At 54.4% G+C, this 25,479-nt stretch overlaps 7 protein-coding genes across 7 annotated transcripts; 4 read left to right on the forward strand and 3 right to left on the reverse strand.

Annotated features, from left to right (window-relative positions):
* Positions 1–2,515: 2,515 nt before the first annotated feature.
* On the reverse strand, positions 2,516–4,287 carry KVR01_008091 (uncharacterized protein; the record flags this gene model as incomplete). Its single annotated transcript, XM_044794919.1, has 4 exons — positions 2,516–2,635; positions 2,735–3,452; positions 3,508–4,215; positions 4,280–4,287. 4 exons carry the CDS (start codon positions 4,285–4,287, stop codon positions 2,516–2,518), a joined length of 1,554 nt encoding a protein of 517 aa, XP_044643069.1.
* Positions 4,288–4,378: 91 nt separating this feature from the next.
* On the forward strand, positions 4,379–8,094 carry KVR01_007721 (uncharacterized protein; the record flags this gene model as incomplete). Its single annotated transcript, XM_044785494.1, has 11 exons — positions 4,379–4,391; positions 5,770–5,846; positions 5,886–5,926; positions 5,986–6,025; positions 6,083–6,184; positions 6,249–6,471; positions 6,544–6,674; positions 6,741–6,884; positions 6,977–7,111; positions 7,207–7,890; positions 7,972–8,094. The coding sequence occupies 11 exons, from the start codon at positions 4,379–4,381 to the stop codon at positions 8,092–8,094; spliced, it is 1,713 nt and encodes a 570-aa protein (XP_044642699.1).
* A 702-nt stretch (positions 8,095–8,796) lies between these two features.
* KVR01_007820 (uncharacterized protein) lies at positions 8,797–10,557 on the reverse strand. Its single transcript, XM_044785407.1, has one exon. The coding sequence runs from the start codon at positions 10,247–10,249 to the stop codon at positions 8,981–8,983; it is 1,269 nt and encodes a 422-aa protein (XP_044642798.1). The 5' UTR covers positions 10,250–10,557; the 3' UTR covers positions 8,797–8,980.
* Positions 10,558–10,764: 207 nt separating this feature from the next.
* KVR01_008239 (uncharacterized protein) lies at positions 10,765–14,536 on the forward strand. Its single transcript, XM_044794820.1, has 5 exons — positions 10,765–12,149; positions 12,236–12,352; positions 12,484–12,626; positions 12,682–12,740; positions 12,825–14,536. Exons 1-5 carry the CDS (start codon positions 11,081–11,083, stop codon positions 14,113–14,115), a joined length of 2,679 nt encoding a protein of 892 aa, XP_044643217.1. The 5' UTR covers positions 10,765–11,080; the 3' UTR covers positions 14,116–14,536.
* A 2,629-nt stretch (positions 14,537–17,165) lies between these two features.
* Positions 17,166–19,503, forward strand: KVR01_008069 (uncharacterized protein). The gene has a single exon (XM_044781936.1). It carries the CDS (start codon positions 17,657–17,659, stop codon positions 18,821–18,823), a length of 1,167 nt encoding a protein of 388 aa, XP_044643047.1. The 5' UTR covers positions 17,166–17,656; the 3' UTR covers positions 18,824–19,503.
* A 1,934-nt stretch (positions 19,504–21,437) lies between these two features.
* Positions 21,438–22,895, forward strand: KVR01_008332 (uncharacterized protein; the record flags this gene model as incomplete). The annotated part of the gene is made up of 1 exon (XM_044791946.1): positions 21,438–22,895. The coding sequence occupies one exon, from the start codon at positions 21,438–21,440 to the stop codon at positions 22,893–22,895; it is 1,458 nt and encodes a 485-aa protein (XP_044643310.1).
* A 620-nt stretch (positions 22,896–23,515) lies between these two features.
* KVR01_007773 (uncharacterized protein) lies at positions 23,516–24,352 on the reverse strand (the record flags this gene model as incomplete). The annotated part of the gene is made up of 2 exons (XM_044793751.1): positions 23,516–23,804; positions 23,868–24,352. 2 exons carry the CDS (start codon positions 24,350–24,352, stop codon positions 23,516–23,518), a joined length of 774 nt encoding a protein of 257 aa, XP_044642751.1.
* Positions 24,353–25,479: the final 1,127 nt, after the last annotated feature.

The raw sequence follows: 25,479 nt of genomic DNA on the forward strand, positions 1-25,479 counted from the left end.
GGAGACGTCAGGCGAGCCAAGGGGGGGCATGTTGCATTGGAGAATTCTACGCCGCAAATGCGGTTGGTCCAGGGGGTCAGGGATTAGGGATTAGTGATTAGGGCTGTCAAGGCTATTCTTGATCGGAAAACCATTGAATTAAAGCAAAAAACAGGTGGAAAGCCCCTGTCGGGGCCCTAGGTGCAACCATCTCATTCATTCCTCTCATCTACGGAAGGCTTTGTGCAAGCCCAGATCATCAGCTGCGCCAAGGCCTGGCCGCTGAACAACCAGCCAACATAGAGGGGGCTCAATCAGTATTCTGATGCCGTCATTGGTGCCTAGGTTGACCAGCTTACAATCACTTGATCCCTGCTTTTCGTGTTCTCTGCTCACACTGGTCTCGACAAACACCAAGCATCGCTCCACCCTGAACCATGGCTGCGAGCACTTGAGGTCATCCATGTCAATCTTATCAGGCACAAAGAATGCTCAGTCGCAGCCTTCTTTGCCTGTACCAACACCTTGCCCATATGAGGAAGGAAAGCCGGTCAAATTTGAGGTGACAAAGACATTCAGCAGTGACATCGACTGTGGCCAAATGGAAGCAACAGTGGTCAAGCAATATTCGAAAACGATGTCCCCGGTCATGGAAATCGTCTACAAGGCAAAATCGAGAGCCTTAAAACTGGGCGTTCTCAAAGTCTTTGACCGCAGGTTTGGGGATTCATTGCGTAAAATACCCCCGCCAGACGAATGTTACCTCGAGCATACTTCTGCAAAGGAGGATGCTTGGAGTAATTACGTTCGCCTTGGTAAGGCTCAGGCGTTGTTCGAGGAGATCGAGGCCGATCAGGAACAAGATGAGACGCTGCCACGCTGTCCGGCAGAGTACTGGATCGAGGAGGACAGCGAATCAGACCGAATTGCCAGGTTCGAAGGTGCACTGCAGTATGATGCCCTTAGACACTTCGATAATGAGATAAGGGCATATGATAGGCTGGCCAATCTCCAGGGGCAGTACATTCCGAGGCTGCTTGCTCATGTCCGCCTTTCTCCGGGGATCAACGAGACCAAGGCTGCCGGGACGAAAACAGACACCTCGGAGTTCTACTGCATCAATGGTATCCTTATGGAGCGAATAGGGGGGTTCACCCTCGACAGACTAGTTTCCGATTCGAGTCCCTTAGCCACAGACAAATGGGAGAATGTCTTGCAACGCGTCGTTGATGCAGCCACGGAAATCAATGTGCGAGGTGTGGTCATGGGCGACTGCCGACCTGGCAACGTTACGGTCCGAGCCGGCACCGAAACTCCAATTTTTCATGACTTCGCCCAGGCCAGGTGGTTTCGTTTTTAATCCCCATACATGTAAAATGTACGTGGCGCCTTCATACAGTGGTAAACGCTCAAGACCCAGCGTCTGAAGAAATACAGTGCCAATAACAGTGGAAAGAGAATACAGTACGTGGGCACGTGGCTGAGCCTCGTACCGCACTCGCCCAGGCCAATACTTTTGATCCGGAATTTCAGCAAGAGCTTCTCCAGGTGGTTCTCCAGAACAACAATCCGAGGAACGTCATTGGGCAATTTGTGAGACGCGTGGAGAAAAGGATGGGTGCCAAGTTAAGGATAAAGTTTCCAGAAATGGAGGAGGTGATGAGTCAAAGGTCCAATAGGGCTTCAGAGGTACGCAAGGGCAAAAACGTTCTGGCACGGCCGGCATCAATGCTGATTTATTGGGCGCTCCTAAAGGACGACCATGCCAACTTTCAGGAATCGTATCCACCCTATGACAACCACCGTATGAAGGCGCCATGTATGTCCCCGGACGTCTACGGAATATAAGCATGTCGCAGCTTCGGGAGGCAATTAGAAAAACGAAACGATAAAGCCTTGAACACAGGATTTGAAAGATGAAAGAAAGGAAAAAGATGCTAAGGGGCTGAACTGCGTTAAAACTAAATTTAGTATTCCGCATATTAATAGCGTGTACTATCTTTGTATTTTCTATAATGCGTATAATAGTACTCTCCTTCTAATAACTAAATCATGATTTTATTACTGTAGGTCTACTGGAAGTAACTTATGTCTCCAGTGATTTGCAGCTGATATGGCCGTTTTTCTTGTTCTCTGACAGAGCGTGAGATAAAGCAGGGTCCCCATCACCAACAGGGTAGAAGGACCTTTCCAACCTTATTGCAGGCAAGACCCTGCCCATGTGTCCAACACTTCGCCGTAAGGCTCCAATCCGAGGTCAATTTTGGAACGGCGCTCGGCAGTTGTTAGGTCGTGGTCTAGAACATTGAATGCTATCGCACGATTCCTGAAGCGATCTGCCCCAATCGATCTCTCAGTCCGCGCAATCACTCTTCGGGAGGCTGTTTTATACACCTCTGAAACCTAGCTAATATTTAAAGTTTGCTATGACCGCCTGTGAAGTCACATTGCATCGGTCAAAAGTGACTAGACGGGCGAATGCTACAACATTGGCGCTTGTAATACCTGGCACCTCGTGGGAGAAAATGCTTCTTGATCAGTCCAAGGGCCCGTAGCTCAAAGGGGGCATGAACTCCGCATGGACCCTGTCTTTAACCCCGGCAGGAATTTTAGCCATGGATTCGACGCCTTCCAAGAGTACGACCTGCTGCCCAGCCTGGTTCAAACAAGTTAGTACTATGCGATATACAAGGCTCAGGCTGCAAAGGAGATACGAGCGAATATGCAGAGTGTCTGCTGATCGCCAGCCACTTACCCCAAAGTGATGGATCATATGGCAATGGAGCATCGAGGCTGCAGGAAAGGCGATATCGTACCGGATGACCGTCCAGTCACCCGTCTGGTTGCCCAACCGGCAGCCATCGCGCAGGGGCGGATCAACAAGGTTAAAATTCTCGGCCTGCCCGCCAAAGCGGATAGCCTCGTCAACGCTTGCCCAGGGGAACCCGCCTGTGCCGGTGCCGATGATGTAGGCTTTATTATTGTGCTTGTGAAATGGGTGCTGTGTGGTGACGTTGGCACCATTTTCAAAAATGATGTCGACGACGGAACCGTTACGCAGCGAGCCCTCACTGTATGTTGTCTCTCCACGGGAGTCATCGTCCCACAGCAGGGGAGGCAGCTGTTGACGGAAGGCCTGGTGGGGTCCGATGTTGAGTGCCCAGGAGCCGGTGCCAGTCATGTTCACGAAGAACTTGAGGGTACTGTCTGATGTTGCCGGAGGGGGTCGTGCAGGGTAAGGTGTAAGCTTAGTCTCGTCCATAGCGACGAGGGAATCATCGACCAGAGTGCCGTTGAGATGAACCCACGGCTTAGTGTTTGGAACAGCGTCGATTCCGGAGGGAGACGCATCTGAAGTCGACTGACTCTTGGCGTATCGCAGGATGCCGATACCTTGGATGACTTGCTCGGGGCGAAGTGAAGTAAGCCGCACGGCATAGTCGCCGGGCTTCTTATTCAAACGAACCAGAATACTGGGAGCCATGTTAGTCAAACCTGACCACCATGGCTTCGTGGAGGGACGCTTACCTGATGCGCTCTCCAAGATTGCAGTTCGCCGCGTGGACCTTTTGCGGGTGCACGAATTCCCCGTCGGCGGCTACGACGTAGAACTCGTGCTCATCAACGCTGATTTGCAACTCATGGTGGGCACCGGAGTGGATGAAGTTGATCCATATCCATTCCTGGCCGTCTGCTGCTTGGAAGACCTCTAGTGGAGTGAAGGTCTCCTCACAGATCTGCTCATTGCTATACAGATCCTGTCTGGGCTGCATCTTACAGCCAAGGGAGTTTCTGCCGGGACCACCGACCGCCTCGATGAGCTCAGGAGGGTGGCAGTAGGTCCTACTCTTGTCGTTGAATATGATGGAGTTGCTGCACCAGGGCACAATGCCAGTGTCTCGATACATAACGAGCAAGATGTCCATGCCCTCGGCGTTCCAGTCGCTAATCACCACGTGGTGGGGGTTCTTTTCCGCCTCTCTCATACCATCGATGTCGTGCTTTGAGGATGAGATCAGCCCGTAAGGACGTGGCCGCCACGCCGCTGGGCGGATCCAGATGGGACCGCGCATCCCGTCAGCGAATGCCGGGCCGAAGTGGCCGTGGTAGAAGTACGTTCCATACTGCTGCTGGACTGTAAACTGGTAGGTATAATTGTCTCTGGGCTGGATCGAGTACTGTGTCACACCAGGAACACCGTCATTCCAGGGCCTGTCGATTTGGTAGACTCCATGCCTGTGCATATGATATTTATGTCAGTGAGGTTTCCAGATGGGTTATTACAAAAGTTTGGTTTTACCAGTGCATAGTTGTCTCGAAGGTGAGCTGATTGTCAACAAAGACCTCGATCTCGTCCCCTTCGTCTGCTTCAATCACTGGGCCCGGGGTTTGGCCATTGATGGCAAATACAGGTCTGCCATGGCCGTCCCCAGCAAACCATTTGTTTGTGATGGTAAAGTTGTAGGACCTCTTGACCTGACATGATACTGTCGAGAAGAAAGCTGGAAGCAGAAAAACTAGCACACCTGTGAGTCTAGCCATGGCCAATATGCCAGAGTGCTTGAGACGTTTGGGTGTTCGAGGTAAGCAGAATGGTCGCTCTCTATGCTAGTGATCAGACATTAAGGTTCTTCGGTCATGGACGGATTCATGACTTGTAAATACCCCCCCACGGATCCACCCTCGCTCCCGAGGTCTATGTGCTTAAGTACATAGCCGAACCTTAATTTGACCGCTCATCCCGGCACGTAAGGCTCAGCTGAGAGAATGCCGCCGACGCTCTAGGCCCTGATGTACCTGGTTTCAAGTGGCCCATTGATAGCAATGCATTCTAAGAACCCCCGGTTTCGCGGCTACAGCGTCACGATTTTGAATTTTTATATTGCCACCCGTTAGGTGCCCAGCTGGTTGCCCAGGTCCACGGGTGTTGACTAGTTTCGTCCTAATCTATACACATCCGAAGGCGCACGGTCCCTTCACATAATCGTGAAGTCTCAAAGACCTAGCGTTTAAGACCTTGGCTGAGGTAGCATGCGCAGCCATGTAGATAGGCATGGTCTTGAAGTTGGGTGCCGCAGATCGGCAGTTCAGGAAACCTGGCAGCCTGGACAGTAAAGAGCCCAAAGTGGCAATGTACCTGGGTATAGCGCCAAACGTCGGCGGACGAGTCGAGACTGGATAAGATCCACCTCCGTGTATCCATACTCCTAGTCGCCCCAGACCCGACGGGTCCCTCACCGACCTAGGGTACGGGATCCGGGATTTCATGGTCTGTCTGGTTGTGACTGACTCCCTGTCCCGAGATGTCCGTTACAAAAGCAGGCGTGGCTTCTGCCCCAACATTTGAATGCTTGGAAGCCTCTGCGTCCCGGCCAATCTGAATTGTCTCATCCTTCTTGACGGGTCAGAAAAGCGGCATCGAAAGACGTGATGAAGCCCGAGTCGAATTCACAGGCACCTGCTGCGTCAGCTGCTCCGCGACGCTTTACTCCACTGAACAAATTGCACTTGTTTTTTGTTGTGGCCGCTCTATCAGTGTTCGAGCTCTGGTACCATGGCGTGCCCTCGCGACTGACCTCTCCACTCATCGAACATGACAAACCTGGTCCAGGGGCACAATTTGTACGCTCGTACAACTTGCAGATTGGACAACGCTGGATGAACCAAGGTTCGAGTAATTCAATCTCTAAATTGACATAGCTGATACTGATACTCCTTCAGACGGAGGCCGATGGCGTACTATGCTCGTGTGCAACGGCCAGACACCATGTCCAACATTGTATGCGGAAGAGGGCGACATTGTGGAACTACACGTCCAGAATGATCTTTATGCTCAATCATCCATCCATTGGTACGGCTCCAACGTCGTCAAGCTTCTCATTTGTTACCATGCCAGCTCACAATAGCCGCACTCCAGGTCTGGCATGACGTACCCGCGATCCGCAAAGTAAGAGGCACTACTTCTAAACATGCCACACGTTTCATGATACTAAATATCACCTGTAGATATGGACCCTGGAATGATGGAACTGCTGGACTGGATCAGGTACGGCCCGTCCCTTGCCTTATTTCCGATGATCGATGCTGACACAGTCCCAAACAGTACCCAACCCTACCTAGGGGCAACTACTCCACGGTCCATGACACAACTGGCAAATGGGGACTAAATTGGTATGCTGAGCACACCACTGCCGGGTCGGTCGATGTAAGCCTTTCAGTTTAATTCTATCCACCATGAACACATCTTGTCTGACCTCATGTGTATCTAGGGTTTATACGGCCTCGCCTATGTGGCACCGAGCCCATCACGAAAGCGCCCCTACCATCTCATCACCTCAGACCCTCTCGAGCTTCGCCAGATCCACGAGGCTGAGCGAAATATTCGCCACCTTGTCATCAAAAATCACCAGCATCGTGATAGCGGCTGGAAGTTTCTGCGCATGAGAGCAGAGGGCTCAGAGTTCTACTGCTATGACTCTATAATCGTCAACGGTAAGGCCGATGGTCCTCCCGAGTCATAGGAGGCGAACGCCCGAATCGCTGATAGCCCGAGTCGTGTGGCAGGCAAGGGGCGAGTGCACTGTCGCCAGCCTGGCTTCGAGAAGCTGAACGGTTTGGACCTGGACGAGAAGGGCTGCATTCAGCCTCAGGGCCTGCCGGATGAGAAGTGCTCGCCAAGTGAAGCGGACTATGAGGTGAACTATATCTGCCATCTAGCCTTGACGTCTATGCGTGAGCTAATCTGAATTCTATTTACGCAGGTTATCGAGACAGACGGTCAACAGTATCTGATGCTCAACCTGCTCAACTCGGGATTCGAGCACTCCGTCAAGGTTGGTATTGACGGTCACGAGATGATCGTGGTGGCGAACGACGGAGGCTTTGTGGAGCCTTACACTACTCATGTGAGCCCCTATCATCCCACACCGCACATCTCAAAACCTTAATCAGGCGAGTCGAAGGCGAGCTGACTGACACGGAATGGTTCCCCAATTAGGTTGCATACATACCCAGCGCGGGCAGAATCACCGTGCTCGTCAGAACCGACGCCACGGCCACGGAATATGCAGTCAGGATATCGTCCACTAGTGTTTTACAAAATCTTCAAGGTTATGCGGTTCTTCGCTACCCAGTCAGTAACCCCCCACACACAGACTCCTGCACCCCACGAAACGTTGCGTCACACGAATCAGCAGCTGAACTTTGTCTTGCGTTTCATGTTTCCAGGGGAAGCGCCAGCCAATCTATGGCCAGCCTATGCCACTCCCAACGGCAAAGCCGTCCGAGGAAGAAGTGTGCCTGCTGAAGGACTCGAGCGTGCGCCCGCACTGCAAGGAGGTCGAGGCCAACTTCCTACCCCCTTATCCTGCGGTCCCGGTGCCAGTGCCCGCGGCGAGCAGGTCGTGGGGGAAGAAGAAGGACCGCGCCGCCGCGGACCTGACCTACCGCCTCACGGCCGGGGTGCAAAAGTCCGAGACGGAGGCGCACGCGCCCGAGTACTTCCTCAACGAGAAGCCGTGGCAGCTATTCCGCGCGTCCATGACGCCCGTCCTGTTCAACTTTGCGCAGGGCTCCGGGTCCGCCGCGGCGCAGGAGGTCGAGAAGCCCATCATCGGCGGTGTCCCTGCGGGTGCGGTCGTCGACTTGATCATCAAGAACACCCTCAATGAGTCGATCCCGCTCTACAAGCACGGCGAGCCGCACTGGGTCCTCGGGTCGGCCGCAGATGGTGCGTTCCCCTACGACACCGTCAGCGAGGCGGTCCGGGCTGGCTTTGGGTCCCTGAACCTTGAGAACCCTGGCCTGGCTGTTGTGCATGACCTGCCACCCCTTGGGTGGTCTGTCGTGCGGTTCAAGGCTACCTCTGGTGTGGCAACCATGCTGCATGCAGTCAAGTTGAGGATGTTCGCGGTAAGTTGATCCATCCCTGAGATCCCCTTGGAATCTAGGTGGACATTGCAGTAACTGATCGTGTCTTGGCTCATCGTGCAGCTTGGGATGTCGGCGCCGATTCTGGAAGGCCTGGATGCCCAGAACGCGGTTGACATACCTGAGTATGCCAAGGCTCGACCTCACGTCGAGTTCAAGCCGGCAAATGATGGGGTATTCGGCTGATCTAGCATGACCTTGTGCGTACGTGGTTGACCCTACAAGCAGCCCGCCGAGGCGGTTTTGGTATGGTCGATAGCTGGGCAGAGGAGGGCATCTTAAGCCGATGCCTACCTGTCCTCGCAGAACGAACACAGCTTCTCAGTGGCATCAAAATTGCCTGGAGATGGACGGGTGTAGTTGCGTTATTTATACAAGCGTTGGGTCTTTATCGGAGCGATTTCAGCGTTTGGATTTATTCTTATACGTGTGTATTGTTGACTCAGCGATGACGGATGCAAGTTTTCTGTCACATTCAAGATTGGACTCACACAAATCAGAAGGTGTCGTTGTCCACGTTAAAACGTGATTTGCAACGTGGTGTTGTAGTTATTTCCGTAAAGGGTTAGCAGGTGCACACAAGGTACGCGAGTACTTCGCCAACCTGACAACAAACTCAACAACTCCCATGGTTTCACTCACACGTGTGTTGCACATCAGAAAAAGTACTCTAATATGCACGTAGGAAATATGACGTGCATGTTCAAGCAATGACGTGCAATCAATAAAACATTATCTTATGCCCCGGGTTGGATTCTCGGCTCGGCGCTGCTTGGTCGACTGGTACTCCGCAGTACTGGACGCACATGCATGCAGGGGTTTGCCGAAGGGATCATTTGAGTTTGGAGAGGCAGGTGAGGAGAATCAGACCACCGCCAGCCAAGCACACGCGACCACATTCCAACTTTGATTTCTATCGAGTCTAGTCTAGTCTAAGCTTCCATCTTCTCTCTTCCAAAATGCCATTCTTGTCTCTATGAGGCCGGTCTAAATGTCTAGGGTATCCACAATGTCTACCTCTATCGCTTCCAGATTACACATGTCTATCGTTTCGTCGTGAAGGCCCTCTTCTCTATCCCAACTGCTCCCAGCCAATCCGGAACATCTTGTACCCAACCTCGTCGCCCCGCCCGACGCCCTTCCTCTTCTCGAGCTTCTCCTTGGCCAATATCCGCAGCGCCATTCTGCCATCTTCTGACTTGGGACAATCCCTGACGTCTGCAAACGATGCCTCGACCGTGTCGGTGACGCCCTCGAACCGGCCGTTGGGCCTGACGGATGCCACGAGCCAGAAGACACCGTCCCGCGAGAGCATCTTGGCGGCGCAGTCGCGCAGCCAGGCCGCGTGCTCGGGGGCATAGACAACGTCCGTGGCGATGAGCATATCTGCAGCGATGTGAAGAGGAGGGTCGAGGCAGGGGTCGGACCAGTCGAGGAGGCAGGCCTCAACGGGGACGTCGTCGCTGTCGGTCAGGTTTGCGCGGATGTTACTACGCAAATTCTCCAGCACGGCGGGGTGGTAGTCTGTCGCGACTACCGCTGCGCCCGACATGCCGAGTCGGGGCAGCAGCTTGGCCATGGTGATGCCGACAAGCCCCGTGCCCGCGCCCAGCTCCACGATGCGCGGGGCCGTGCCCAGCTTCTCGACCGTCAGGCCGAACCTCCCTGGGGAGGCGCACATCATGTCCGAGACCACGATCGAGGCGCCCCAGCTCTGCAGGCCCACATCGGTGTGGTCCGTCCCCGTCGCCGGCGTACCGTCGATCAGCCGGACCTCGATCTTGTCGCCCTCGTGCCCGTCCCGCGCGAAACAAAAGTCCCTCTCGATCTCGCCCGAGTCCTCGTCCTCGTCGGCGTTGGTCGCGCTGCTGAACGAGGCCAGTATATACGAAGCATCATCGACGATGCGCTGCTGTGCGTCCTCGTCGGCGTAGGAGAGCAGGTCGTCGGCGCGGGCGATCAGGCTGGTCAGCCAGCGGACGGCAAACTGGCGCTCGTAGGGGTCGTGGCGGAGTTGGGCAACGTGGTCCTGGTCCGTGACGCCGTCGCGCGAGTCGGTGTCGTGCTCGTCGCCCGATGCGTAGCCTGAATCGGCGGGCTGGGGAGTGGATACACCGCTGGGCGCGCCGGAGGAAAGACTGTCGGGAACGGACAGGTATTCGGCGTGGCTGGACGAGAGGGACGGCTTCCTGAAGGCGGCGGCCCGGGGCAGGGGGCAGAAGATGTCGCGCAGGTCATGCAGGGCGCGGTCGATCTTGGCCAGGTCCAAGTGGCCTGGGGAGGAGCAGCGGAGGCCGGGCAGGCTGCTGGTGGGAGGCAGCAGGGTGCCGGAGGCCCTCATCTTTGGGCTGGTCCCGGCGGCGAGGGACAAGGGAATCGATCGGCTGCAGAGGAGTGGACGAGGGCGGTGACAGAGATAAGGGCCTCAGAGACGAAGATGTAGACCTGAACTTGGGTGTGGTGGTCACCGTGGAGGCCCGAGCCGTTGGGCCGCTGTCTGAAGCGTCGCCATGCTGCGGGTTGGGCCAGGGCGGGAAAATCAGCCGGACATAGATCCCAAGTAGCCAAGGCCGTGTGTCAAAAACCTCGAATTTTTTGCTGTCATGAAGCCGGCGTGCCTGGATCGTGAGTAAGGACAGCCCCATGCGGTTAGACTGTGTCTTAGTCTGGGTCTAGGCTCAGGGGGCAGAGTCAGCCTGGCAGCCCCATGTGCCCCATCAGCCCATGTGCCCCGGGTCGGGTCAAGGCAATGGATGAGACCCACTGGCAGGGTTAGGGTGCGGTAAGCTGTTACGCCCTTCCTCTCCCTCCAATGTTGTGTTGTCGTTGTCGCCCGTCTTCAACTTTGATAAACCACAGAAATGGTCCTTTGCGGCGGCGTCATGTTGAAAATATACCTAGGTAGGTACTTACCTAGATCGTCATCGTCATCATTGACACTGGAGGCGGACACAGGGACATCGTACTCCGTACTCCGTACCTGCCATGCCTGCCATGCCTGCTTACCTAAGGCACTTGGGCTTCATCCAACGTCAAATTTCAACCAGCACTTGGGCGAGGCCTTCAATGCTCTGACCTCCATGTCGTGCACCCGCACCCCCACGCCATCTCGTCCGCCCGGCTCATCTGGTCGACACCACAGCCCCTGCATGTTGTTCCCTCGGCGACTGAAATGACATTGTCATTTTTGCGTTCTTGGCGCCGTGCAACATGTGACAACCTCATCACCAGAATAGGCCTGGCCTCACGGGCATCCGCACCTGCTCGACCGAGCCGTCGCTTAACCACCCAGGCGGTATGGCCACGAGAACTATGTCGGGCACCGGCTCGACATCTTCCCCACAGTCCTGTGGAATGCCAGAAATCATCAGGACCCACCATCCCGAGGCTTTATTCCCATCAGGCCACCGCCAAGGACAGTGATGCGGCCGCGCTGTCTTTAGCACCTGATGGAGCAGTGACCTCCTTTCAAAGAAGAAGGTTGCGCGCGAGACAGAGTATTGCTGCTCAGGCAAACCCTTCTCAAGATTCAGCTGTCAGGGCTCCTCGAAAAAGGCCAAATAAAAAATCTCAACCCCACAATGCCCGTCGTCGAATGATCGAACGGTTCTTCGAGACCTGGGGTCCAGTCGAGGCTGCTGATGTTGAGCACTTGCAAGCGGTGCAGGCCGCTGTGGAGGCAGCTAAGAAGGCCGAGGATCTTGCACGCTGGGCCGAGAAGTCTACTGAGGCAGCGTCAGCTGCTTTCGCATCATCCCATCAGGCTTTGGCCATCCAGTTAGCAGATGCAGCCAGGACAGAGGCTGATATTGCTGCTCTGGACGCCGAGCACAAGGCCCAGCTTGCCGCAGACAAAGAAGAAGCGGCCGAAGCACTCAGAACGGAGACGAGGGTCCGCCTCGAAAGACAAACACCTTTCTTGGTTGAGGACCGCTCGAGGTCCGGCTTGGAAAACAAATTGAAGGGTTTGGTGACAACCTCGTGCCGAATATGTCATGCGCCGCACCCCCTTACTAAATGCCCCCTTCTGTTCCCGGCCCTGGATCGTGAAGAAAGCGTGGTTCATCCAATACATCGACATCTTTTCAACGACAAGTTGGCACTCAACAACAAGTTCCACGAGAGCATAGATTTCATCCAGTCTAAATTCAAGGTCCCCACTGGCAGCGGGCGATTTCGCGGGACCAGTGTTATACCATTGCATTCGAGCGTCACCCGTGATGCGCCAGGCTTGGCCATAAGTGAGTCTTGCATGCCCTATGGCTGACTGCATCTGTTGAGCCCTGAGACTATGTCAGATATGAAATATGCTTACAAAAAGGTACAGAAATGCTTCAGGAGTTTGATCATAGTGTATTCTTCAGGCAAATTATGCGTCAAAAAAGCCACCCTAGCCCAGCTAGAGCTCCTGTTGGGACCAAGTTGGAGCTACAAGCGGGCCACTGTGCGTACCAGGATTCCCCTTCTCGATCTCATCTCCAATCGATGCATCGGAATTTGATGGCTTGAGCGTATCGCTTGTGAACGTTTCCTTTTTTTTTTTAAAAAAAAAAAAACACTGACATGTCACATGAGATATCACCAAGGACGATGATGGCAGGACCTTCGGCATCTACTGGCCTATAAATGCACCGGCCGACATTGCCACTGATCCGCGCTTTTTGCCCGAGGTTCAGAAAATCCGGTCTTTCGTAACTGAATGGGGTAAGGGAAAAAAGGTACGGCCCGAAAGCCCAGCCCTGTTTTGCGGAATTCTGATGTCCATGACTCCAGGCGCGCTACGGCCAGGACCCTTTCAGCGACATGCCGTCGATTGACATCGTCTTTTGCGTGTGAGTATTTGTGCCCCTCTCATACAAGAAGCTCTTACCATGGCCTATTTACCACATGAAGACAACGATGCTGATTTGACGAAGCGGTCGATGGCACAGAACTCGGCGTGGTTCTGATGACATGAACCGAGCAGTGCTCTCATTGTGGATCAGCAACGAGGAATTGTGGAAGCAGGGTCTGTACTACAAGGGAATCCACATCGGCACGAAAGACGACGAGATCACCAGCGAGTATGACTGGTGGTCCTATGGCCGTCCCGAAATGCATGGCAGCCCAGTCATTGACCTACGCGGCACACCAGTACCATCGTCAACTTCAGAGATGCGTTTGATTGACGCCAGGAACCTGTTGCGGGCGAACTTGCGGAGCGTTGAAGAAAGTATGCCGTCCATCCCGGCCCAGTCTTCTAGTTTGGGTAAACCAGAATTGCTGGCGCAGTTGGACTACGACATGTACCTACGCCGTGCCGGACGTCGAGTCAAAGAAAAGTACGGCCGTGGCAGTGTTCAGAGCCGTCTCCAGAAAAGAATCTTGCGTGGTCCAATCCGCGTCAGCGCAGTGGGCCGCTTTTACCCGCAGTGGGAGCCGTCGTGGGAGATGATGATCAATCCGGACCAACACACACAAGCGCTTGACGCCCAGAAGCCTAGCCCCCTTTTCAGAACGCTTCGAAGACGGCGGCTCCTCCGAACTCCTCGCCCTCCTCCGGCCTCCGACTCTCCGTCCACGGAACATCCGCCACGGGTCATCTCCAAGTCTCCTTCCACCGAAACTCCGCCATGGGCACGGGATTACCGAATGAGGAGCATCATGTCCCCTGACACCGCTCCCGGAACAGCGGCCGCAGGCAGCGGTGTCGAACCCCCGCCGGTGGACGCAGTGTCTACCCCCAGCGCTTCTTCCTCTCAGCAAAAGACCCCCGGGTTCCAGATCAGGCGGACCCGGTACGCTGCCTACACTGGCAGCTATAACATGACCCCCAGCTCCGAGACCGAGGCAACCCCAACACGGCAACGCCGGCCGTTCAGGAGGACCAGGAAGGCTCAGGAGCAGCCGCCGCCGCGCAGCCCAACACCCCGGGCGGAAGAACTCCCCACCACGCCCGAGCCTGCCCCCGAGGCGGCAGCTGACGGCCCCGAGGCGGAGAAACCCCTGGTTCGCCGCCAGGCGTCAAGACCCTCGAAGCTCCGGGGGTTACGCGGCCCGGGGAGCCGGCTGGCGGAGATCCTCCGCGGCCTCGACTTTGACAATCTTAGGCTTAGGCCCGAGCCAGGGGAAGCGCGCGAGCGACCAAGGTATCACAGCAGGCATTTGAATATTCACAAAGGCAGGCCCCGCCAGGAGTCTGCCGTGCCCGATGTTGGAGATGCGTAGAACGGACATCGTATGGACGGGGACGGGAACATGGACGGTGATTCTTCTTGATGATACCCCTACATCGGCCTGCTTCTCGCCGATGGCGCAGGCGTGGGTTGTGAGCGTTGGCACTGGGCGGTGCCTGGGCTATCTGGTCGGGCCGGCCGGCGTCTTTTGTCAATGTATATAGGCTGTGAGGGCGGCATGGCAGTGGCGGCAGCCCTCGGGGCACAAGACGCACCTTGTTGGGTCGCTGGAAGCCTCCCAATAGGTGATACTGTACATATATACCACCGGAGTTGCAGGCCCGCGTGCAAAGTGCATGTTTGCACCTCAACTGGGACAGTGAGGTACCAGCCACTTGATTGTCATGCGGTTCCGAGTGACCACCACGCGGTCGTTGCAGAGTCCAAATACAATGAGCATACTTACCATGTCACATGTCATGTCTTACACCACTTGCGTCTAGACCGGCCTCAAGCTTCCAAGGTTGTCCAGATGCCGTTGTTTCTCCTGAACCCTAGTGACAGGAGCTGGCTGTCAAACCCCCGAAACTGCTTTTTGAAGAATTCATCCATCGTTCTCCGTTGTTCGCACGTCTAGGCTAGGGGGGGGGGGGCAGACGCGAGCATGCAGATGTTATTGTTAGGTGGTTTCGTTTCTATTCCCCATACATATAAAACGTATGTGGCGCCTTCATACAGCGGTAGACACTCAAACCCCAGCGTTTAAGAAATTCACTGCCAATAACAGTACAGATAGAATACAATACAACATTATTGTCAACATTTGAAAGTTAAGTAGAAGCTCGGAGGCGGCCCGTAAGAGGACAAGTCAACGATAGGACGAAGACGGGTGGACAACCACGACAAAGCTAACCAGAGAGCAACTTTGAATTACTCATGCACGTCTTGTCAAAGGACAGTCGTTCCAAGATACAACATCAAGGGCCGGGCTACAACAAGCCGCACGTGCTCCTCGGACAACCAGATGGCATGCAAAGAAGCGCACTAAAACACACAAGCGACTCGGGTACGTGCAGTGCCGCCTGGCCATGCATCTGAATGGATCCATTGATGGCAGCCTAGCACGGACTCGCTCGCTGGTAGTCTAGTCTGATCATCGGAATAGGAGATGCAACACTAGGCCGTGCTGCTCGCGACGGGACTGGGCCATGCGCTAAAAAGAAGCTCTGGGGCTGTAGCATCGCTAATGAATAAGCCCTAGGCTTGGGATCTAGGTGATCTCGATTGCGGAATGGCAATCGAATCCGAAAATGTGACTGGTATGATGAGGGATGGATCAATGGGTGGATGCATCTTTGTTCAATCTTTCTTCTTTTTTTTTTGAACTTGGAAGCCAATTATGGCACATCTTGCATGAAGGGCCTCATCTTGCACTGTCGCGAAAAAAGTGCATGTGGTGTGTGGTTCTCGGCCACGGTAATAAGCCAGAGAAAGCGAGGAATAGCCGGGCTTACCTCCAGGGCTGTGTAGGCGTGGCTAGGTGGAGCGGCATATTGTACGGAGATCACCGCCCCGTCAGCTAGAGCACGTCACATCGAGTTAGCTTGCAGTCACGGACTGGTGAAGAGGCCGTCCGTCGCGCCGAGGGCATTGGAGCATCGAGCAAGCAAAGCAGACAGACACTGGCCGCAGCTGCACGTACGGAACCAAAGGATGGGGTCAGAGTAGGCACGACCCCGAGCTATTCTGAGGCAACCGGATCGAGACCCGATCTCTGATCAGCAGAGACAATGCTCCGACTCTGGGGTTTCTGCACAAGCAATCAGGAGCCATGTGGGCCGGTTGTGGCCCGACGGGTGCCGATCAGAAGAAGCATGCATTCGTTGCTCCGGATGGCTGCCCACCGTTTGGTATGTATGTGGCTTGACAGTTGGTGGTGGCCGGCCCTGCACGTCAGATGCAGGTACTCGGTACTCCGTACGGATGCAAGGTGAGACGACAGGCGGATCCGGGGCATTGGATCGAGCTGGTCCGGGATGAATGCTGGCGGGTGGCTACTGCACGGGTGTGCGGTGGCAGGCCTTGGCTTGGGGGCCAGCCGGGTCGACCCCTGAAGGTCCTGAAATAACATGACAGGCCCGATCCGACGTGATCAAGGCATATATGCTGTGATGGCCTGCCGCTGTGTTAGCAGAACTCGGTAGTCTGCCAGCTCCTGGTATGATTATCCTTTGCAGGGCGGCGACGTGCAGCGCTGAGATGAAGCAGAAGCGGTGGCTTGTGCAAGCGAGATTCAGAAGGGGACCAGACAGGGCATGGTCTCGTTTGTAATGCAGCTCGAGTGGGGCCTCGGGCAGACAGTCAGTCAGTCTGGCCTCGAGAGAGTGAGTATTCATGTATATATATAACGACATACAGTACAGACATACAACCAGCCTTGACGCATGCCCAGTGCATCAGCATCAAAAGGCAGTGTCAGTGCCGGTCGACATTTCTGCTGCGAGTTTAAACTGACGAATGCTGCAGCTGGGCGCAGATCACTTGTCTCAACTCGAGCCGTCACTGGCAGACCAGCCAGATCGTCAGGGGTCTCCCATTCCGGGACAGGATAAATGGACGGTGGGCCGAAATTGGGCTGAGCCCGACCCTGGCCCGGCCTTTGATTAACCTGAAACCGTGCGAGCAAAGCAGGACGGACAGACTGATAGATAGGTGGTCGGGTCAGGCTGTCAGGCTGTCTGGCTGTCTGTCTATCTGTCTGCATGTCTGCATGTCTGACCAGACGAGGAGGCCAGTGTCATCGGCGATGCAGGGCGATAGAGGGCTGCGAAGGGACGAAGAAAGGTCTGGGAGGGCCAGCCAGAACCGTCTGAAGCATCAAAGGCCCTACCCAGGTAGGTTGGTCGTGTGCCCGAATGCGAGAGATGGATTTGGGAGAGATCATTGATGGATTTGGGAATTTGATTGCATTAGCTGGGGGCCCACGCCCACCCCTGAATTCTCACTTCTGGCTGTCTGAATTCGTCTGGTCGGTTGAGCCTGCCTGGGGTCCAGCTCCTTCCCACGCCTCCCGCGTCCGTTCCTGCACCCTGCACATGCAATCTGCAACCTGCAGTCTGCCAGCTTGTCTCACCCGTCCGTTCCCGTCGTGTGCATCAACCAAAACCACCATCCACAATCCACACAAACCACAACCGTCGTCGACTCATGTCGTCAATTCAATTGAATTTGGCCACACACCAACAACCCTGATCTGGTGTTCGCATCCGATGCCATGAGGCATTCCCATTTTCTGCATAAACAATAGCAGTAACAAATCACACACTCCTTTTTTCCCCCTCTCTTCTTTCCATTCTGACCTCTCCTTGACGCCCTTTTTTTTTTTAACCGCACACCAGATCCTACGCTGCTTTCCTTGCGTCCACCCCTGAATCGTCTCCGTTTGTTCCACTCTGGAATTTTTGGTCGAAACGAGAACGACAAGACGAGGTATCATCCCCCAACAAAAACACAGCTTGCAGCCAAAAAAAAAAAAAAAAAAAAAGACAGCCCAGCCCGTGCAGAGGCTTGAGCCACGCCGACATCACATCACGATGCCTCCGCAGACCCAAACACGCGTCAGATCGCGCTCGTCGGTCGAGCACATCTTCGACCTGGTCGAGGGCCTCGACGAGGACCAGCTGCACAACCTGCTGGACGAGCTCAACAGCACCGCCGACACCAACGTGCCCGTGTCCAAGGGCGTCGAGTACTTCGAGGAGCAGCGGAGGGCCCGCGCACAGCAGAAGGTCCTGCGAGCCACCCCGTCCTTCCTCAACTCCCCCCACGAGCCCGTCGACTGGCCACGCCAGAAGCCCAGGCCCGTGAGCGGCTCGCAATGGCGCCAGAGCATGCGCGTCGTGTCCACGCCCTATGGCAACCTGTCCAGGCACCAGACCGAGCCCATCAGCCCACCCCTTACCGCCAGCCCGCCCTCGAGCCCGCCCCTCAGCCCGCCCGGCAGCCACGAGAGCCCCCTCAGCCCCAGGCGCACCGTCACAACCCCGATACTGCCCATGGAGAAGTCCGCACGCCAACAGCCTGACGACATCATCCACTCCATACCCCTGGGGAAGAGGCCCGACAGCCCGCCGCGCCACCTCGACGATGATGACGACAGCAGCCCGGAGCGCGAGTCCCGGCCCTCACTCCAAGAGTTCGGCGGCTTCAGCTTCGGCCTGGACGGCGCCGCGCCCGAGACACCGAAGCAGCCCGCCACCAGGGAAGCCCCCCGCCCAGTCAGCCCGCTCTCCTCGTCCACACAGCAAGACGCACCCGCACCCGCACCGGCACCGCAGCGCGCCGACTTCAGCCGCATCAGCACCATGCCCCTCCCGAGCCTCGCAACAGCCACCACAGACCTCTCTGTGCACGACCTCCCCAGGCCGCGGACGTCAACAGGTAACGCCGGCGCCGACGCCTTCTTCAAGCCCCGCGCCTTCCGCCGCATCAGCAGGCCGCAGTTCCTCACCCCCGCCAACATCCCCACCCCCGACGCCCTCGCCGAGCGCCTCTCGCAGTACCTGTTCGACGGCCCCTCGTCGCCTCCGCCCCCCGCGGGCTTCTCCACCAGGCAGGCACCCCGGAAACCTGCCGCCGAGCTGTCCATGGAGGCCATGCTCAAGGAGCCGTCCGCCCCGCCCAGCAGGACGCTCATCCTCGGCGGCCGGGAGAAGGAGGTGCCGAGCCTGGGCATCTTTGAGGTCCTGACCGAGGGCTAAGAGACTAGACCCAGACTCAGGTTCCAGACCAGGCGCCCGCGCCGTTGTTCCGTGGTTGCACCGGTCAGTGGAACCATGAAGCTTTCGGGTGCGCGTTCCGGGGGATGAGAGCCTTGGGAGGGTCTGTGTGGGGACCGTAGGAGAAAGGGACGGGACGGCTGTTTGGGCCGCCGAGGTCGACAACGACGGCAGGACAAAACAAAAACCCTCAGGATGAACCCACGGAACCGACTTTTCTTTCGATCAGTATTGCGTTTTAATCTGCATGCATTGCATGGCGTTGGTGTTTTTTCTTTGTCGTGCTTCTCTTTTTTGATATATAAACATGGAGCAGGCTTCATCGCCTATTTTCTACCCTCCTTGTATGTTTTGTTTTGTTTATACGCGCGCGCGTGTCTGTACGTGTGTGTGCTGTGTGCTCTCGGCTACACGTGTGGCTGCGAGGAAGGTGGTGAAGGTAAGAGAAGGAAAGAAAGAACACCTGCTTTTCACTTCGTTTCGTTTTCGTGGGTTTTGGGGTAGTCTGTGTGTGTGGTCCGTCCGTCGTACAAATAGTCCGTATATATATGTCAGGCTTTGGGCGCAGGGCTGTGTGTCTGCTCCAGTGTGAGTGCAGACTTGGAGGGGACTTTCTTCTTGGTCCGGCCCGTCCATGAATATTGGATAACGTTTTGGAGAAACACTCGTGCTCCCTGTTACGTCTCGTGTGATTGCTTTCTAGTAGTGTATGAATCCTAGGTGATGCACATCGGGTTGTGAGCTGGCCTAGGCACATCCTGAACGTGTTGACTGCAACGGATAAGGTGTGGGGTACACAATATGCTGATAGATGGGAGTCTCGGCTCGTAGGGGCTTGTCTTTCAAGACGGGCTTTTGTATCTCTGGTTTGCACTGCCCAGGTCTTTCGATGCTAACTAATATTCCATGTAAGTGCGAAGCCACCCTATGCACGGGGCCTCCTCCATAGTTACAGCGAGCGGGAACGCTCAAATACCACCACTGCTCAGGCATCGACCAGCCAGTCAACTGTTATGGATTGGGAAAGGACGAGCTCTGCTCGGGTGTCTGCTACTAGTACACGGCTATGGTATCTCTCCCCGAGCCTCCCATGGGATTACCTCGCATGGGATTACCTCCCATGGGAGAACCTCCAGATTTCTCATAGGACAATCTATAGAGTATGCCGGCACTCTCCCATGGGATAAAATCCTATTCAGATACCCCTCCCTCCCGTGCTTCCCGCCTTGTCGGCAGTACGGCACGAGGCTGAAGCCACCTGCCCAGGCAGAGTCTTTTTACATTGCTTTTGACTTTGCATTTCCTTTTTTTTAACGCTGTGTCTTCGGGCATTTACCACTGCGTGAAGGGACATCTGGACCGTACGCCTACAGGATATCTTGATACGGGTTAAGAACGGAACCACATGGGAAACTTGACATCCGCAGTGGTTCTGGTCTATTTATGACAGATGGAAAAAATCAACAGTTATTTCAGCAGCCTTCTGGCAGTCCCCGACCAGCCATGCCTTTAGCAGCCCGTAAATGGTACTCCACCATATAAGAACCTCAGTGGGTGCGAGGTACATTTAGAGTTTTAAGAGTAAGGTTAGGTAGTTTAGTTTCTAATCCATACATAACTTTTTTAAATATATATATATATAGTGTCTTTATGTGGTAGTAACTATGTAAATACTTAGGTATGTAAGACCTAGAACTTTTGAAAAGCATAATACTAATAAGACTATAGAGAGAACATAATTTTTCTGTAGGTATGCGGCCTTAGCCTTGGACTATATACCTACCTAGGTACTTAACTAGGTAGATGACCATGGAAGGCTAAGGCATCGCTCCTAACGGCGGTGCTGATTAGAATCGCCGACCCAAGTATCCCAAAAGTAATCTACCATGGTGCCAGTGTCAAAGCCGGCAAAGCGAGAGCAGGGTTGAAACTCGAGGAAGGTCTAACGTGACTCCTTAAGTACCCTACCTACCTAAAAAACTAGGTAAGTACTTACCTAGGTAATTTAGCCATTACTTTGGATTCATACCTAGGTACTAGTAGCTACCGGCATACTTCCTCGATCACACACGAACATGGACTCAGTCTAAAGGAGTAGGAGAATGATAGCACCAAGCCACCCTAATTTTGGTCTAGTAATTGAACTTGTACAGAAGTTTACAAGTGTACTCACGCATTCTTTGGCTAAGTGATTATGGTTTTTCGCAAGTGCGCACACCGTGGCCCTAGCCACCCTACTGAGGGAGAGGTAACGGAGAAAAGTTGATATAAAAGCTGCGCTATTTCCATTCCATCTTTTCTAAATGTACAATCCTGAACCAACTTCTTCTCCATTTCTTGAACACCATCAGCACGCAATCTTGACATCCTCGCCACCTTAAGAACATCACAACTTCGCACACTGGGGCCATCAGCTTTTCGTGCTTCGCCAATCCGGTCCTCCAAAAGTCTGCACATAATCTTCCATCACGATTAACGGTCTCTTCTCGGCTACACTTCCAACAACAATAGGGTTCCTTGCTCTGATAACTCGTGTTTACGGAATAGAAGCGAAACCACTTACCTTCACTACAATAGATATCTCCGAAGCAGGAAAATGGCGAAACCCCAACCAAATTTGGAAGAACTCCCCGAGGAGATCATTCTTCACATACTAAGAATGGTGCACGACACGCCAATTCCCGACTTTCATCTTCGCAAGTGGGGTTATCAAGACGATAGTTGGTTCGAGTACGACCAGAGCACGCGAGATATTCAGAACGTCCGACTCACAAGCCGATCCCTCAGTAGAATCGGTTCAGAGCTCCTCATCGAGTACGTCGGACTTGATCTTAGCTTGGAATCTCTTACACGCTTTCAAACGATCATGGCACACCCCGGGATTCGAAAAGGGGTGGGCATGATACGCATTCGACTACCAGCTTACCAATGGCACTTGTGCGTGGAAGAGATGACCTATGAGAAAAAAAAGCTCGACGTTGGGAGAATTGCTATTTGTTTGGGTCCGGAAGGCGAGACGCCCGCATCATTGTGTTCTGGGTGGCGGGATTGCCCTCAGACGCCGGACGAGGTAAAGGCAGCGATCGAGCAGTCGCGCCGAGAATACAGGAAGCGATTCCAAGCACAGCAACGTTTTCTCAAGGATCCTCAAGATTTCCTTCAAGGCGTTTCCAATGCGTTGAAGATGAGCAACAATAAGGCGATAAGGGTTGAGTTTACGGACATGAACGACTTACCGCAGCAGTTCCGGTTCCGCCAATCAGTAGAGCGGGCCGAAGTGGAAAACCATCTGGACCTCCTTCTAAGAGCTCCACTTTCGCCTCGCCCATGGTGTGTATCTGCCTATGACGATGGCAACGAACCAGAGTTTCACCAGGGCCTTGCTCCGTTGATACTCCATATATTAGCAGCATTTGCAGATGAGCGCATCAATATCGTCAGCCTCAAGCTCCGAATTTCCTCGGTAAACAGCAGTGACCGCAAGGTCCTTGGGAAAATGGAGAGTGAACTGGGACCGGTTCGCGGGGCCTGCACAGCTATGCGGAACCTGCGAAGGTTCAAATACCTCAACATGGAGTCAACTAACCCTCTACTGGCATCGGAAGGGGGAACTCACCGAGAACTGAGCACACTGCTTTACCGCTGCCTCCCACCATCACTCCGGGTCCTGGAGCTGTGGGGCCCTACCGATCTCGATTGGCTCCGGTGCCGCTTACCCAGTCTCACCCAGATCACGCTTGACTCACTCGAAGTGCGCGCCGAAGGCCTCGAGCCCATGCTGCGGTGGCTCCAGCCCCATGAGACTGACATCACTTTGAGAAGATGTCACAACGAAATAGCCACCTGGGATGCTATCCTGGATCTCCTCAGGTCAAAGCAACGCAATACCCGCTTGATTCAGCCCTCTGGGTTGGAATTCGGACTGGCTCAGCAAACAGGAAGATTTTCGTCATTGTACTCGCCTGAGGAACGTGCGAATCGTATCAGGGTTTCAGAGCAGTACATCCGAGGAGATCTCGATACGAACCCTTTCAGGCCAACTCGGAAGTCTTGACGCCTTATTAGGACTAGCCAACTGCACCAGGCGCGCAAAAGCAGCGTAGTATGTTGACTTGGTGGGGAGACACCAGTGGAGTTAGGGATGGTAGTTACCTGACGACAAAAGGTTGCTACCGAGGTAGAGACAGGTCGTCATTCGTGCAAATGACAGGCTCCGCAGTGTGAATCATACAACTATGAATGAACAGCGACCCATGAGACGGAGGGAAGATCAACAAGGTCTATTCCTTGGCGTCGTTGGTGAGCTACCCTAGGGTACCTAGGTACCTAGGTAGTCACCGAAGGCGGCGCCGGTGTGACCAGCTTCCAAGGTTGGCACGGGAGCGGGAAGACATCGAGTTGGGTGAATCGGCGTTGGAGGGGCTGCCTAGTGGTTTCGTTCTTAATTCTCAGACATATAAAGCGTATGTGGTGCCTTTATATACCTAGGTAGTAGTAAACGCTCAAGACCCAAGGGCTGCCTGATGAACTACAGTATCGGTCGGCGAACAAAGAGTCAAACAGCTCCAGAAAATTCATATTCGTGTTTCATATGTACCATCCAGCATTCGTGTAGTTATATGTACATTGAAAGAGGCGCCAGTATTCACTCATCACTTATCCCGTCGATAGATCTCATGGATTATAACTCGTGACACTCAGGTACTGCGTCAAAAAGTAAGTGGTGTCCTGGGGTCCAGGAGAACCACTGCTGCCCTCCATCTGGTAGTCGATGATCAGGTTGAATGGCGCGCCGACCATCTTGGCCCCGTACTGGGTTGTGATAAGCTTGCCATCCATGTAGAAGTTGATCTTGACCGTCGTCCCGTCGGACTCGGCCCGCAGCTCCGCGAGAATCGTCCTCCAGGCCGTCGTCGGCGACGGGTATGTCACGTCGGTGGCCTTAACCTGCGAGCTGGTGTTGCTATTCACGCCCGTATTAGCAAGTAGCACATTTGAGGGGAGAGATAAGGAGTCCTGGACCTACAAGGTGTTGAAGCTGATCTTGCCCGTGCCCTTCCACTCCGCCAGGTCGATCTCCGGGGGCCAGCTGTTGGCCCCGTTGAGCCAGAACGCGGGCCAGGTGCCCTTGGCAACGGGCGCGACAAAGTTGGCCTTGAAGTCGAGACCGCCTCCCTTCTGCACGGTGAACTTCTGCTTCGCATAGACGGTGCCACTGTTGTACTTGAGGTTGCTGTTGCCCGACTGGGGGCCCGTGTAGTCTGACTTGAGCTCAAGGTAGGCGTTGTGGATGATGCTGACTTGAGCCTTGGACATGAGCGCCGCCCCGTTGTGCGTGTCACCCCATGGGTAGTTGTAGTTGAAGTAAGACTCGAACTCCGACGTGGAGCTGAAGCAGGTGTCCGGGATGAGGGTTGTTGCCCGCTTCTTCAGCTCACGTTCGTAGAGTGGCGTTGAAGGTGAGGCCGCGGCCACACCAGCCAGCAAGGCGACAAAGAGGTTAGAGAGCATGGTTGATGCCTGTGTGAAAAAGGTACTGTGGCAAGTCACAGAATCCGGTGAGACGAAAGCAAATCACGGGCCACTGTTGCTGCTCAAGATCTCAAAATGTTCCGAGAGATGCGATGAACTAGCGGACGTCAATTTTGTCAATTCGATGAGCCGGCTCATTGTATTTATCAGTGACTTTGGGCGTGGCCCATAAGTCCGCTCGGTACTGGAAACAAAGTTTCATTAATATGAACCTGCGGAGGCAGGGATCGTCAAGACGAAAGGGGCAGGCTGCGCGGGCCATTGGAGGACAAACGTGACCCCATGGTGCCCACTTGGAGCTTGACCAGCCACGGTAGTGGGCAGGAGACGTCGTGTCTAGACGAGCTTCCCTAAACCGCAACGCCTGCCAACTCCTGCATCATGCGGACGAAGGTTTAAGGTAACATTCTGTCGATCGCTGCTCCACGAGCTGTTGAGCACCGTATCTTGAGTTGCATTCTGTGCACCATTCGGCCCGCCTCGGACCCTACCGATGTCTTCTCCAACCTAGCTGTCCACTCATGTTCATCCAATCATTTAGGAAATGAACATCAATGCGGTCGTTCGAACATTATATAGCATACTGTTTATGGCGGTGCATCGACCGACTGCGGCGTTGAGGGAGTCTTCTTAAAAAGCATCGCAAGGGCCGCAGAGCTGCAGACTGCCCAGTCTCCAGCAGGCTGAGGATACGGTCGGAAGAAAAAGAGGGTCCACGTTTCAAGCTTTCCGGAATGCCGCCTTGGCTCCCAAGCAGACCGAGTTTGGAGTTGACAATCACACTTATCAACAGAGCTTCCAAATTTATCACCGCGTTTGAAAGCTTACTTCCATGTTCTACACTATTTGTAAACTTTAGAATACGACGACACTGGCCAATGACTGCTGGCGGCTCGTTGACAATATGTTTAAAAAGTGGCAGTCCGGATCATGCGGGCACCTCTTTTATGGAGCCATTACTCACGTAGAGTCCTATTAAATGCTACGAATCCCGGCACTTGAGTTGGTGTGGGTTGTTAGCGTGATGATCTACCGTTGCAAGGGAACATCATCAGCCAACATGACATGACGCTACTGACGGTTGGAGTCGGTGGTCGGCCCCGGTA

Source organism: Diaporthe batatas, assembly GCF_019321695.1.
Source record: "Diaporthe batatas strain CRI 302-4 chromosome Unknown Contig00009, whole genome shotgun sequence".
NCBI classification, from domain to species: domain Eukaryota; kingdom Fungi; phylum Ascomycota; class Sordariomycetes; order Diaporthales; family Diaporthaceae; genus Diaporthe; species Diaporthe batatas.